Genomic DNA, 17,024 nt, shown 5'->3' on the forward strand with positions numbered 1-17,024 from the left:
CATCAAGAGGTTAGTGCTAGGACTGGTCGGCCTGGTGTCAGGATAACGTGAGTGGGTGGGACATCATGCTACATGTCTGCGGTATGATGCTTAACAATAAACTGTCATACTGCAGATATCGTAGCGGTAATGCTGATTATTTTAAAAAGCTACCTTATAAACCCAAAATGATGAACAAATATATTTTTTAAAACTTTTCTGAATGTGTGAATGTGTGATGTGGATTTTTGACGTAGGTTTAACAATTATTCAGTCATATACCTACTATGTCTGCAATGTGGCAGGTTATAGTGATGCCTAGCACTGGGGCATCATGTCACAGACATGTAGCATCATGACTCACCCAGTCACATTATCCTGACACCAGTCCGACCAGTCTTAACACTAACCTCTTAATACTGAAAGCCTAGCGAGGCAGCTGCTAGTGCCATTTTTATGAGTCTATTTTATTACTCGGCCGGGGTTCTAACCCGCATCCTCCCGTATTCACGGCGGACGCTCTAACCACATAGGCCACCAGAGCGGTCTCTTTTATGAATTATTTAAAACGTTTTGTTGACGTTTCTTAAAACAATTTTTTGCAACCTGAATTGTTTTTTTAATTAAAAAAAATCATACAGTTACTGGTATTAATTTATTTCTGTCCATAACACTGTACACAACAAGGATTGACACTCGATTAGTTTTGATTGTCCTATTGAGATTTGTGAGGCTCACTCATATCCAAGATGAAAGATACCTTCACGTTAGCTTCAATCATGGATAAATGTGAAGCACATAATATATATATACATCACTATAAGTAGAATACCATAGGAGACAAAGATCTATTTATTTTTGGCATCTAAATGTTAAGGTCACCACGACCCTGTATGCGAAAATGCATTCTGTACGACAAATGTCCTCATATTTAAGGACAGTGTGCAAAATGTTCATAAGTGATTTAAACTTACTTTTACACACGGGACATGCTGCTAATATTTTCTTTCAATTGTTGAAAGATGTTTGAGGATTTTGCCTCAGCCAAAGGAAGAATGTCTTGATCAACTTCATTCTTAAGAGCTTTTATGCAATACCTCTAGTAACCTCACAAGCAGGGTATAAATCAGGGATTTCATTTTCAATATGATCGACCTTTTGATCTAAACAAGGCTTGTCAGTTACAAGTAGATTGACCACAACCTTATATTCAGCTAAGTCATTTCCTGGCAATAAATGAACACTCTCAATGGGCAAAGAATTCATAGCACCGATAGCTACTGGTCCAGAAACTAAAGCTGATGTTAAATTAAGATTAATAAGTGAAATTTGAATCAAACCGCACTCTACTCCCTAAACAAGAACACGTTCAAATGAAGAAGACCGCTTAGACATAGGCAAAGTGCATAATAATTAAAGACTCTGAGAAGCTCCTGTATCCCTTAGTATTTTAATCGGAATATGATTGGACGAATCATCAGTAAGTTATATAGAACCTTTCGACATGAATGGTTCATAATTTTCCATAATAAAACTAGACTGGTGTTTGTTTAACCCAAAATTTATTGTTTCCAATATATAACCATGATCTGGCTTCTGAGAACAGTAGCATTTGGAACAGTTCTGTCTTTATTCTGTTGCTTATTTTTGTAACTTAAAACAACATAAATACCGTGCCATAGTTTCTTGCAATAAGTGCATGATGGAAGAGATAAGTATTTCTAGTCAGTCTTATCAGACATTTGATTCTTATAAGTTGAACCAGAATGATATTTGTAAGTACTCGCTGACAAATGAAATTTTTTGAGTCAAGGAATGGTCATCAAATGTACGAACAGCGTTTTGCAAAGTGTCTACATGCTGTTCATCAAGGTAAGTCGTGACTTCACTATCTACGCAGGTCTTGAACTCTTCGACAAATATGAGTTGTCTAAGTTTGTCTTAACTCATATCAATCGTTGCAGATGCACATCACCTGTCTAATAGTTGTTCCTTTTCCCTCGAAAACTCGACATAGGTTTGGCTATTTTCTTTCTTGCAATTCCGAAACCTCTATCGATATACCTCAGGTACCAACTCATAACCTTTCAAGATACAATATTTGACCAAATCATAAACAGCGCTTGCTTCTTCTTAAGTGAAGTATAAACTTCACGAGCTTTGCCAGTAAGTACGCTCTGTAATAACAAGCACCAATGCTCATTGGTCATTTGAAATTCTCGGCTACATTTTAAAAAATATGAAAAATATTGATGAGCATCTTTTTCTCTAAAAGTCTACAAATCTAATATTTTTTGTAACATAAAAAACTGTATTTTCCTGAGTGGAATGCATTTTGCTTGCCAGTTCTAATTCTTTTCATTTCAATTGCAATTCCACTTCTCTTTCTTCTTTTTGCATTTGCAATTTCATCTGCATCTCTCTTTTTTCTTTCTGCATTTGCATTTTCATTTCTTTTTCTTCTTTTTGAAGCTGAAGATTTCTTATTCCTATTTCTGCCTGGTTTTCAATTTCAATTTTTAAATTTCATTTCAGAGCTAGAAAAAGACTACTAATTAATACTACAGATTTTTTAAACAAATTGTCATTTCCTACCAGGTACTTAACCAAAATAATTTTAATTTCATGTTTTAACAAAGATAATTTTATGTCCGAAAGAGAAAAGTAGGCGGTAATCTCTAGCAATTCATCTTTCCTTAATCACTGAAACCCTCCTCGGGTCGGATTAGAAAGAAAACTCTCCACCCTAGCTAACAATGTGAAAACTTCTTGGTTTCACTATTTAAATCAAAAGACCAGGAATAAAAATGTCCGAAATAAAATCAATTTATATTTCCAAATAATTGTAATATCTTTGAAATAGTTCTAAACTTCGTCCCAGATACGACCCCAATCTTGATTGCGACTGTGTGGACATAAAAGTAACTGAAAGAAGCAAAACCAACACGATTCGTGAAACTTAAACTATTTAATTATCAATGTTGTAAAATGAAACCTTAACAAGAACGCATAGTATTATGAATTGAATGGAAAATAAGCCTGAAAATCTTCTATCAAAGTCCACAAGAATGAAACGTTCCATATAAATTTGAGATCCGGAAATGTAATTGTCCGCCAACAGTCCTGACATGTTAAAATAGCTTTGTCCAGGACTATTCTGAATAATTAAATTACCATAGTTCCAAAATTATATTATAGTCCAATGAGAACTTTCTATTTCCAATGAATAATAGAAACAAATGTTTTTCCTCTAAAATAATTTCTGAATATAACATAATATACGCCTGCAGACTTGATGTTACAACAAGAATACAAGAAATAAGAACAAAAAAATCCAGCCCAGTCTGAGGCAATCATATACAAACGAAAAGACACGTATATCAAAACTACTCCAACGTGACTAATTGCTAATTTCCAGCATCGCAAAAGAACACACATGATTTAACACATCCATTGGGAATCAATTTAATTCTCCTAAGATACCACCAGCCTGACTTCTTCAATGGGAAAAAACCCGGAAAAAGTAAACATATTTACTAATAATTTTATTATCAGTAACAGTCAACACACACACACACAGATATATATATATATATATATATATATATATATATATATATATATATATATATATATATATATATATATATATATATATATATATATATATATATATATATATATATATATATATATATATATATATATATATATATATATAGTTTTCCGTGATATGGATTGAATATCTAATGTTCGTTTTGATACCTGCCTATAATAAGGTGCAGTTGTAATGCTAGTATTATGCCATCTTTATGTTTTCTCTGTGGAAGTGAAATATTTTGCTATATATTTTATGATTTAGTTGTGTGTTCTTTGTCCATGTTTTTCTTACCCTATCTTTCCTTTTCTCGATCCTTGGTATGTTCCTTCCTTCCAGGATGAAAGATTGCGATTTAACTGGTGTTCAGATATTATTGATTCCAGAGGAAGACGATTGTTCCATTTCGATTCCAAGAATATATAATTATGCAGAATTATGAATTCAGAAGGAGGTAAAAAGGAACTTTGATACAGAAACTCTGACTGGTACATATCTAGTAATTTCTTTGGTGATACTTAACTAAGAACCACCCTATTGTGAAGCGTTCTTTCGAAGAGTTCTTCTTGTGTTACTGAAAACTAAAGAACGTTTAGTCAATTTATCATTTAAATAAAGATACTATAAAAAGGAAAAGATCATGATCACGAATAGCAAGCGCTACATCAGTTTTCCTCTCGGAAACCACAACTACCTGCAATCCAATCAGATGATAAGAACTTCTAATGGTCACTTTTGTGTCCATTTGATTTTCAAGACAAATTTACCCTGACAGTTTGCAATGTAGTATATTTCATCAGATGAAAACGTTGATATTCCAAAGTGTTTTTCTTCTTTCTTTGGTTTCTTATCTAAACAATGTCCTAGACTGACAATAATTTGTACTTAAAGTTGTTAACGTCTCAACAGAGCAAATTTAATTTGTACCTATCAATGTGTATTAATCGGTACATAGTTGTCTTAGTTTTAGCAAGATTCACCACGCAGCTTTCTGGCACCTTATATGTATTTCTTTCTGTACCTATTGTGTGACGTTCAAATTAAATTGTGAAGCATAAAACCAAGTCATCGTTTATTTATATAGAAAACAAGCCGTGTTGTAGACGGTGATATTTACTGTAGTGAAAATGAAGTTTACGATAGGTTAAAGAGCTGGTAGGTATGGATTGTTTAATGTTCAGTATTGATAGTCTACCAATAGAAACGAAGGCAACTCATGTGACTCGGGAAGGTTTGACGTCAAAGTCTACATTCCAAGATATAAATTGGCCACGTTCGTAGATAGATATTACAATAAATTTTGAAGCGAGCGGATCACATCCTGCTTTCAAAGATGTCGCCAGTGCCTGTATTTTTCCTGTTGGTTTTCCTCGTTGGTGCTAAGGCCGAAACTTTATGGTAAGGCATACCTTCCTTCAAAGTTGTTAGCAGTACAGTAAAAACAAAGTTATGATATAGTTCTTATATACTCACTGAACAAAAGATGTCTATATGCATGGGTTTTGCCCTGGCGAACACGCTATCAAATGTTAATGTTAAATCTCCTATCTGTCTATCAACATATACAATTACGTTTTACTGTGTACCACCTGGTGGCGTCACAATCTGTTCAGTAATATAGGAATTAAAAACTTTTGTTCTGTCGGGGATAGAAGCACAGTTTTATAAGATATATTGCCGATATCAAGCAACAAGTTTTAAGTAGTCATACCTTCCCAATATTCAATATTTTCTTCTTTATCTTACTTGCTGTTTACCTTTGAAAAACGTTGATTCGTGGATCTGATTGTTTTTTCTTAAAATCAATTTAATACCAGTCCGGACATTGATTTTTGATATTTCAACCGTTAATATTTAAAACACTTATAAACACTAGCATTGCGTTCGCTAGTTTTCTAAGTTAATGTGTAAAGGTAGCTGTCCGTTTGAAAGTGCAGTTCGACCTCATCCATTTGCGCAGTGAAATGAACTTGAATATTGCTTGTGTCAAAGTGTGTGTGATCGTGTGTGCGTGTGTGTGTGTTAACACATCTGGAAATCAACTGTGAATTACTCATAGAGTTTGATGTCGACAAAAATACTCTTAAATACGAATTACTCAGGGCTCTTCAGTCATTCCTACTCCCTTGGACGCAATACAGCAACGTTTAATGGGCCAAAAAGGTCCTAATACATATGAACTATGGATGAAAATAAAATACAGGAAAGTTTGCCTAAAGTTGTCACTGTTAGAACATAAGCATTTGGCAGTTCAGTAAAAGTAGCACGTTTACAGATTTCGATTATCATAAGAACGGTTTTATTGGTAATAAAATATTGACCAATCTGCAGAGGATTCCAGGTTGTAAAGGGGCAGGTTTAATGATGTTTCGCCGTCTGCAGAAAAGTAATTCCACCTGAAGCTTATGACAATCCCGTCTCGTAGACGCTCATAGCAATGACAAAAATGGATAAGGTGAATGAAGAAAAGAGAGAATACGAACGGTTGAAAAAGAGTCAAAACACATGAAATGTTTTAGCTGATACGATACTATATTGTAATCAAATGCATGAGATGCTTGGCAATGATCCAAATATGCATAATATACATAGGATCATGGTCTAAAGACAGGTGGTCTCTCATGAAAGTTCGAAGTAAAATATGATTAATAACACTGTTCTAAGTTTCAACCAGGAAGACAACAACACGTCAAGTATTATCAATCTTTATATGTTATGACGTGTCATTGTAGACATCTCCAATCGAATCCGTTTGGTATATAATATACATAACATGGAAGAGTTATTGTTTTAATTGAATCAAGATTATGGCTGTGTACTCAGCCGTATACAACTTTAAAATTGTCGATAAGGTCATTTTAAGTTTAGGTAAAATAAAAAGTATTTGTCTCCAATTAATGCAAACTTAATAGCAAAACATGATTAATTTAATCCCAAGTAATGTGACTTATACGGTACTGATACCATTACCTGAGTAATCTGTTAATCATTATGGTTACAAAACGTACGTAAACGATGTTTTTGAAGACATTTTACGTCCATGAAAACCATCCTCTCGCGTTGAAATAAGAACTAGAATTGCTCAGTCTCATCCACGGATCCTGACATGAAGTGACAACAGTAATGGACCAGAGGAAGCAGAGCATGCCATTCACCCTGCGTTGACATGCTGCAGACCTCAGCTATACACACATTGAAAAATATACGTTCAAACGTATTACAACAAAGTGCACTGTTTGAGTCCATTTCAGGAAGAAAAAAATATGAATGAAGCTTTTGTGAGGCTGAAAATTATGTTCGAGTCTACCTTAGATGAAAATAATGTGCATCTAGGCGTATTTATCTCCCTTGCAGTGTAATAATATGACGTGTGATTGAAAATTAATATTTTTTTAAATAGCTATTGCTATGAGTTTTTATGAAGCCAGTTTTCTGGAATGTCATTGAAGTATTTCCTGGAAAGTCATCGAAATTCCTGGAATGTCATCAAGTTCCTGGAATGTCATTCAAGGCTTATCTAGAGCATCGTTGGTTGGAGTGTGCATTATCAATGCAAATACTTTTCTGCTCCTTGTAATCCGTTTATGTAAGTCGTCGGAAACGATTAATATTCGATTATTAAATGATAGAAATTCGATTATTTCTTGATATATCTCAACAGATAATCGATACAGATTTGGGGTCCGATTAACCAGCCCTAGTGCTTCGCCTCAGTAAAACAAAACTCGATCATCATATTAAATAATAATAATAATAATAATAATAATAATAATTTTATTATTATTATTATTATTATTATTATTATTCAGGATAAACCATTCTTCAGTTGATATGTTAAAGAAATTATCCACTTCATTAACCTTTGCGATGGGCATAATTTCAAAGGCTATTAAGCACATCTACGAAGCACCAATCCAAATCTTTGCGATCGCTTTCACAAGGTTTTCACAAATAACGTTTTGTATCCCACTCTGCACAATCATCAACGTTTCGGTTTACCCCCTAATTAACCATCACAATCAATATTCAAACAAAAACTCAACACATTCCAAACGAAACCCCACCTAAATGGAGATACCAACAGGCAGACTGGGACCAATTCCAATTATTACTAGCTAGAGTAAATCCAGAAAACTTAGAAAGCCCAAGTATTGACATGTATTATGATAACATACACAATTATAGAAGCAGCTAACCGATGCATCCCAAAGACAACTAATATCCAAAATAAAAACCCTGTACCATGGTGGACTAAACAGTGCACTAGAGCACATAAAGACAGAAAAGGGCCTTAAATAAATATAAACGCACCAAAAATTCTATCTACTTCCAGCAATATAAAGATAAAGAAAAAGCACTAAAACAAACTATAAAAACTGCTAAAATTAATCTATGGAAAACCTTTTGCTCTAAACTGAGTCTAAAATCAAACTCAAAACAAATATGGGACAAGATAAAAGCCATAAAAGGGAAAGCAACTACCTCAGCCCCAAAAATTAAAAATGTCATAACAAATAAAGATAAGGCAGACCTCCTAGCGAAGCATTTTTCGAACATGAGTAGCAACAATAATCACACCAGAAACTTTCAAGAACACAAAAAACTAATGGAGGGAACCCAGCCTCAAATGTTTCAAGACCAAGGAACAAAAGAATCCCACCTAAATAGCGACATCACAGTACATGAATGGAAGATAGCCCTACGATCCAAAAACGAGACATCCCCTGGTAAGGATCAGTTAGGTTACATTATCTACAAAAAACTACCTATCAATATAACAATAACCATAATCAAACTCTTTAATAGGATATGGGATAAAGACCAACTACCCACCAAATGGAAAAAGGCCATAGTAATACCAATTCCCAAGCTAGGTAAAGATCCCAACAACATAAATTCGTACCGACCCATCTCCCTTACAAACAATATTTGCAAAATAATGGAGACAATAATCGCAAATAGGTTAAAACACCACCTAGAAACCAATAACCTACTCTCCATAAATCAATGTGGCTTTCGGAACAAACAGTCCACCACTGACCAACTTCTCAGATTGGAAACAGACTTTCAAACACGCTTTTAACACACATAGGAAAAATGATCGCAACCTCATAGCGGTTTATTTTAGACCTAGAAAAAGCGTTCGACCTAGTATGGATCAGTGGACTAATGGCCAAATTAAACCAATTTGGAATAACTGGACGCTTATTCAACTGGATTGGCGATTTCCTCACAGGCCGGAAAATTACCACAAGAATAGGCAACACCCATTCGGAAAAATTTTCACTTGAAAATGGTACACCGCAAGGCAGTGTAATAAGTCCCGTACTATTTAACCTAATGGTAAACGACCTTGACCTCAATGCAGCCTCCGCAAAAATAAACTTGTCACAATTTGCAGATGATAGTGGCATATGGAGGAATGGAAATCCTGCCAATAACACAGTAGTTAAAGAAATCCAGCAGAGCGTAGACAATATAGGAAGATGGGCGGACAAATGGGGTTTCAAAATATCTCATGAAAAAACTGTGGCAATCATATTCACCCCCAAACGAAATAACAACCTAGTCTATCCAAACTTCTCTATATAAAATCAATTAATCAAATACGTAACAGTAGTAAAACTCCTAGGAATGTTCTTTGACAACCACCTCACATGGAAACAGCACATTGAACAACTCACCCAGAATTGTAACCAAGATCTCAATTTACTCAGGAACATCACAGGGACTGACTGGGGATCCAACCAGGAAACCCTCCTCACGATATATAAAAGCCTAATTAGATCAAAACTGGATTACGGTTGCCAAGCATATAACTCGGCTAAGCAACCTGTACTACAAAAACTTGACACTATCCAGAGAAAAGCCTTACTATTATGCACAGGAACACTCCCATCAACATCATTAGAAGAACTACAAACACTAACAGGAGAACTACCCATAAAATTATGTAGGCAAGAACTGCTCCTCCGATACTCCATTCGATTAGATACCCACCCAGACAACCATCCCACCAAAATAGCTATAAACAAGTGTAAAGTTGTCTTCAAACCCAAAATCATACCCACCACACCAAGTGGCAAAGAAATCCTTGAACTAAGAGAAAAGATACCTCTACTAAAAAAACAGGTAACAAACAATACAGACCAGAACAAATCACCGTAGTTACAAAAACCACCAAGGATTAACATTGAAGCTACCAAATTAGGCAATAAAGAAGGACAAGAAAACTTACTAAAACCTGTACTCGTAAACGAAATCAACCAAAAATACCTGGACTATGTTAAAATATATACCGATGGATCAAAAACAAACAACCTACCAAGAACTACAGCAGCAATAGTCATCCCTGAATTCGAAATACAAATCCAGATTACCTGACTATTGCTCCATTTACTCCACTGAATTCTGGGCTATACTTGAATCACTACAATGGATCAAAGACAACCAAATACCTAAAGCAGTCATTGTAAGCGATTCCCTAAGCGTTATCAAATCGATCCAAAATCGCACTACACACTCTAGGGAACAATTCCTCGACAGAGCGTGCCAATTAATCGACGATATCACCACAGCACATCAATTAGTCGAGCTCATGTGGATACCGTCGCACATTGGAATCTCTGGCAACGAAACAGCAGACAAAGTTGCAAAAACCAAACTAGGAGATCAAAACTCTATCAAGCTTAACTATAGCTCTACAGAAGCAATAAGCTTCGCACAAACATATATAGACCAAACATGGCAAGATTTTTGGAACTCCTCTACAAAAAGTAAAAAGCACCATGAAACCCCCAAAAACGTAGATAGGAAAATACAGCTACCTAAGGGTAACTATTTAGAACAGAAAACCATAAACAGGATAATAACTGGAAAAACTAAACTAGCAAGCAGTTTTGGAAGGTTTATAGTACCCAAACCAGCAACCATTAACTGCTTTAACTGCCACACCACCGAAGATCTACACCACGTATTCAATATATGCCCAAAATATCAACCCGCTCGGAAAATATTTATCAAAAATCAAAAAGAGATTGGATCACCACACACAAACCCAGAGTTACTTATGGACTCTAATAAAAAAATAAACAATCAGCATATAAAAATATAAATCAATTCATAGACTCAGCAGGACTTAGGAACAAAATATAATTACTATCCCCACAAAACCAAAAGACCCAGTAACTAGCTAAATAAATTTAGAAGCCACCACATAAAAACCATTAACATAGCATTCAATTTTATAAAAGTATTACTAAACAATTCACTTACGAAGCACCTATAAAAAACTAAGGAAACCACAAAATCGGATGTCCTAGATGTCCTTAAAGAACCGTGTAATTGGCTAGGACTCCGGTCTCTTGCTAAATAATGTATAAATAACATTCAATCTCTAAAAACATTAATTAATAAATAACTTAAAGAGGCAATATCTAAAAACTTATAAATAACATAACGTAGGAAGCACACCCTAAACACCTCGACTAGTAATACCATAATAACCTTGAAAATCTCTCTTCATACATGATTTCTACTAAGAACCTCTATAAACAGCATAGAACATCCACCCCCCACCCTTTTAGAACATTTTGAAGAAGAAAAAAAATCGAACAAAAAATCGCAAGAAACACCAGGCAAATGCAACAAGAAACCAGCTATGTAAAGCAAGCAGGACCGTTCCCGAGCTCTCCTTCCCACTAATGACAGCCAACCATTCAACTGTAAGGGACCTTTATGGACCCACAGATTGAGACCAAACTATCAGGGTTCCTTGAATTCATAAAAGCCTGGGGGAGGTGGCACCATTCCCTTCCCCAGGAACAACTAGCAGGCTGCGGTGCAGTCAGAAAAAAGTGGCACATGCACAATTGTGCGCACGCCACTATAATTAAACTTAACAACAACAACAACCCTAATTAACCTGTCGAAGGAGCACAGATAACCACGCCAATTCGTTATCATAGCACATTATATAAAATAAGAGTATTTTATGTTGACACTTATATGAATTAGTGTTCAGTTTTAGTGCATACTGAAAATTTCATCAAAACTATTTTTAAACTGTTCAGCCATGACGACGAGAATTTGTATATGACATACAGTGGCAGTCGAATGTTGATGAACATTAGGCCTAAATGTTCGACAAGCTGCCAGTGCCACTGTAAATCACACAATGTCTCAAACCTTTGCCAGCGAAAGTATTGGCTGGGTATTGGCCTGTGTTGGGATTTTGTTGATAAGCTGCGATAGTTAATTACTCCGATACACTGGAATATTTGCTTATACAATATGTTTGTATTATTCAGAATGGCAGTGATGTGAAAGTGCATTAATGGTATTGCAGCCTTCTGAATGTTGATTTTTATTTTTTTGCAGCACGGATGCAAACATCGAAATTGTGGCTCGAATTGTATTTGGCGATGCGAGAGGCGAGCCAGCCCAGGGACAACTTGCTGTTGCATACTCAGTGGTTAATCGCGTAGCTTCCCCTCTGTACCCTAATACTGTAAGCTCTGTTGTGTACCAAAAATACGGTAGTCGCTACAAGTACAAGACACTAGATGACGTGCAGGATAAAGCAGCATGGAAAGCTGCTAAATTCAAAAATACCGCTGAATACCAAAATGCTAAGAAAGCCTCTGGCGATGCACTGTGCAGAAGACAACCTGATCCAACATGATCCTTGTTCGGCAACAAACACCAATAAATACTACGAAGCTTACAACAAAATACAAATTGGAAAAAATTATTTTGTTTGCAGACGTGCAGTGTCAGGTTAAATTAAAACCATGAAGATATTTGCATAATTAAAGAAAAGTAGATTATACCGATTTCTCTTTTTTATTGTGTCGAGGCTTGCATTAGAAATCAGTATATTGCAAGGTCCATAGCATCACATAGACAAGGTGATGTAAGAAAATGAAAATGGTATTTTTTATTGAACAATATTCCCCAGAATTCTATTATAATAATAATAATAATAATAATAATAATAATAACAGCAGTATATTACTTGTAATTGTAGTCGTTTAATAACTATGTTGGCGTCATACTCATGCTAAACATCTTTCTTATAAAGTTTTTACATTGATTAGGGACGTTCTCCGATATTTCAGGAAAATGTATGTATTGGTCCCTTGATCAATCGATCAATCTTTATCCTATCTTCAATCTATCGGACACACACACACACACACACACACACACACACACACACATATATATATATATATATATATATATATATATATATATATATATATATATATATATATATATATATATATATATATATATATATATATATATGTCACATTGGCCGAGTCCTAGATTTTAACCACGCGGAGAGATGAGATGGCAGTGATAGGTAAAGGCGAGGGCTTTATATATCAATTTTAGTGATAGTTATCTATAGAGATATATGTATTTGTATGATCCAGTTTAATATATTTTTATGTATTAAAATATCACCAATCTGTGCTATATATGAATATCTCCATGTCAATTACTCGTTACAGAATAGGAAAATTAGGTTAAAAATGTAAGCTATGACGTCGTCTTGTTTATGTCATATTATTTATCTTATTGATCACTTAGAAACAGAATAAATTTAATGACGTAAGCAATTTTATTAAATTCATTTTCCATTCAGTCTGATGAAGCAGTAGAGCGAAACCGGTCATACATTCTACGTGTATGTGTTGTTTATACATCATTAATACTGCTTTCCAAAAGGTATCTTCTCTTACACAGCTTGAATCTTTACAATATAAAATCAAAAGTAGAAATGAAGATATCGTTCCTTTTGTTATTGAATATAATCCAAGTTTGCCTAATATAGGTAAGATTATCAATAAATATTGGGATTTATTAAACTTATCATGGAAAGCAAGTGTTAAATCGCTACACGAAAGCAAACCTACACTTGCTTATAAAAGGACTAAAAATCTTAAAGATTTCCTAACTAATTCTAAATTAGAAAAACCATCATATAAAATAGGATCATCAACTAAATGTAATAGACCTAGATGTTCACACTGTTCATTTATTAATGAAAATGCTTCTTTCAATAGTAATAATACGAAAGAAACTTTTAATATGCGTTGTGATATTAATTGTGCAACATCAAATGTTATTTATTTGATAACATGCAAAAAATGTGGCATCCAATATGTTGGACAAACCAGTCAACAAATATCTAAACGTATGAACCAACACAGATCAGATATAAAAAATTATATCGATCAATCATTTTCATCTCATGTTGCCGCACATTTTAACAAAAATTCCCATACATTGCAAGATTTATCCTTCCAACCTATTGTTAAAACTGATCCTGAAATGGAACGTCTACTAAAGGAAACCTATTGGATTCACCGTCTTAATACGGTATATCCAAAAGGTCTAAATTCAAAAACACTATATGACATTAAGTGAAAAAGTTTTTAATATTTATTTTCCTTCTGAATTATGTCCCTTGTGTACAATTAGACAAAAAAATTTAATTGGTAAAAGTATAATCTAATAACATAAAAATAAGTTTACTAATTCTTTAAAAATGAAATTGAGCTGTACATTAATTTTCGATAAAATATAATTAATTATTTATAAAATACTTCATAGAAAGCGTTATGGACACCATATTTTTTATTATATAAATTGAGTTCTAATAACCTATTTAATATCTGTACAAATTATAGTAGTACGTATATTTTATATATTTATCTAATTTTTTTTTATTGTATTAATATTTTTTCGTTTTTTCTTTATTTTCTTCTTCTTGTTCCTTCTCTTTTCTATTTATTTATTTTCTATACCTCTAATAAGTGTGTATTATACATAATACAAATGGTACCAAAACTGTTTATCTCTATTTATTAATAAATTTTTATGTTGTTTATACATGCATACATACATACACATCTAATTAAGCTTTTTCTGGTTATAAAATCATATATATTATTTTAAAAATTTAGGTGATTTAATAAGAGAAAATAGAGAATGTTCAAGACAGTTCAAACAAACACCAGTAAACCACAAATACCTCAAACTTACACTGGGGTTTATTAGGCAGCACTTTTACGGCTCCAACGACCCTTTCTCAAACAATCTGTTTGAATTATCGATATCGTCACTGAGAAGATTACTACTGCACGTGGAAAAACACAAATTTAGTTAAGTAATAGATACCGCTGGTGTTTTTGATTATATTTTGTGTTCTTGTCCAGAAAAAACTTGCCCATGAACATATAAACTTCGCACCTGGTAGAGTTTATTTAATAGTTTAATGTAATGTCGTTTTTAGCCAAAGTCGTAAACATAACTTTCAATAACTGATTCTTAAGTGTGTGTCTTTGTTTTTGTTAACGTAGTTTTAACAATCTGAGTCATATCGCTGCGATGTCTGCAGTGTGGCAGATTTTAGTGATGTCTAGCACTGGTGCATAAAAAAGGCCACATACATGTAGAATGATGTACTATCCAATCACATTATCCTGACATCAGGCCGACAAGTCCTAGCACTACCCTCTTTATGCTGAGCGTCAAGCGAGGCGGCTGCTAGTAAATTTCTTTAAGTCTTTGGTAAGACTCGGCCGAGGTTCGAACCCGTGACCTCCCGCCTCCGAGGTGGACGCTCTAATCATTTAGGCAACCGACGCGATCCAGATTCGTACAAGTCATTCTCAAAGATGCATGATTTTATAAAAGAGTTTAAACTCAGTTCAACACTTCTTTTGATTTCTCCAGTTTGCTTGAAGTGTCGATATCTACGTTGACCAGAACATAATTGCAAATGGGAAAAACACAATTCATTCAATTACCGCCGTTGGCATTCGGATGGCGTTTTGATTACAAATTAAATATCTTTAGAACGAATGAATTATACACGGTACAGATTTAATGTTGTATCCATATGCTATGTGATTAGGAACCGCAGACGTTTTTACAATAAGGATTGACTTTTCTATCAGTATTAAGCATGAGTCTTAGAAAACACTGCTATACGTGCTCTGATACGCCAAATTCACGTTAAATCTTTCGTTCAGTAAAGCATAATCACACAATCATCTAATATGTTATCAGCTGATAGAACATTTGACTTGTAATCTTTAAGTCGTAAATTCGATACCTGCCCAGGACAGTCCGGGTGGGAAACTATGTGTCCTTACGAAAGCAAGTTTGCTTTGATTGCCTTGGCAGGATATAGCCAATAATGTCCTGAATGTGCCGTTGAAGCCAATGACAGAGATATTATGAACGTCATGTTTGTTACAAACCAATCAGAAATCGATAATTTTAAAATTACCAGAGAAATGGAAACAACGTAGAAAAAAACTACTATTGATTTGACGTCTGTTTCTTGCATCTAGGGAAAGGGAGATAATACACACGCTATCGTCTAAACGACCAAGTGCGGTTACTTCCCATGCAAGTGCCATTATAGTGTATTTTTATACAAGGCTACGGAGGAGAAGAGCTTCTGCGGGATATAGGGTCGGGTCTGGTTGAGTTTTTAAAATAATGTTTAATTGTATGTGTACAAGAATTTTTGTCATTTATGCAGAGCGAACAACTGTCTGACAACTCGTACCTTTTAAGAAAAAGAAAAAAATCCGGACTCATCCCTGTCGGGCTAAGTTCTTTACTGATATTAATGTTTGTAGTATTGATTTTGGAACAATCTAGGCAGCCCGATATAAGGCACATGTTCTTTTAATGAAGGATTTTATTAAGTGGTATTAGATGATTATGGCCACCCCGATATAGTGTTGCAACTTGAGTGAACACAGGGGGCATTTTTTTCCACGCCCGGTTTGCCAATGTACCCCTAAATTTAACAAGTTGCTGTATATCTAGATCATTATAAGGGGACAGATCCACACACAATGTACCCTTGACAGCTCAGACAAGTTGCAACACTGTAATGATTTCAGGAGTAATCTACAGAATTGAGATGACAAAAAGTGTTTAGATCTGCATTTGTTATTGTTGTTGGTAGTGTGTGTGTGTGTGTGTGTGTGTGTGTGAGAGAGAGAGAGAGAGAGAGAGAGAGATTCATTCATAGATCAAAACTTTGTATACCCCATAATTTTACGACTTTCACCCAGAGAGAGAATTTCAAATATACACCAAACAAAACGGATAGCGCTGTCTCTGGATTCTACAGGAGAATGCATGATAATACTAGGCAGAATTATTATTTACCCGCTGAAACCTCCGTAGAGCACGAATTAAAAAACTCTAATCTGTATGATAATATTAAATTACAAATATACAACAAAGTACTATCACTTGATTCTAAAGGAGAATGCTTTATAAAACCCAGCCATATTAATATTTAATACAAATATTACTGCTATACGGGATGGAGAATCTATAATTCGTACTCTACGGAGATTCGAACCCAGGTCAACGGGTAAACGGCACCCATCGTCTTGCCTGC

At 34.5% G+C, this 17,024-nt stretch overlaps 1 protein-coding gene across 1 annotated transcript; it reads left to right on the plus strand.

Moving 5' to 3' along the window:
* The first annotated feature begins 4,816 nt into the window (after positions 1–4,816).
* LOC149803637 (uncharacterized) lies at positions 4,817–12,405 on the plus strand. The gene is made up of 2 exons (XM_089951432.1): positions 4,817–4,975; positions 11,957–12,405. The coding sequence occupies exons 1-2, from the start codon at positions 4,911–4,913 to the stop codon at positions 12,258–12,260; spliced, it is 369 nt and encodes a 122-aa protein (XP_089807558.1). The 5' UTR covers positions 4,817–4,910; the 3' UTR covers positions 12,261–12,405.
* Positions 12,406–17,024: the final 4,619 nt, after the last annotated feature.

The sequence above is a fragment of the Sinohyriopsis cumingii genome, chromosome 3 (assembly GCF_028554795.1).
Source record: "Sinohyriopsis cumingii isolate HCF-2022 chromosome 3, ASM2855479v2, whole genome shotgun sequence".
Taxonomy (NCBI): Eukaryota; Metazoa; Mollusca; class Bivalvia; order Unionida; family Unionidae; genus Sinohyriopsis; species Sinohyriopsis cumingii.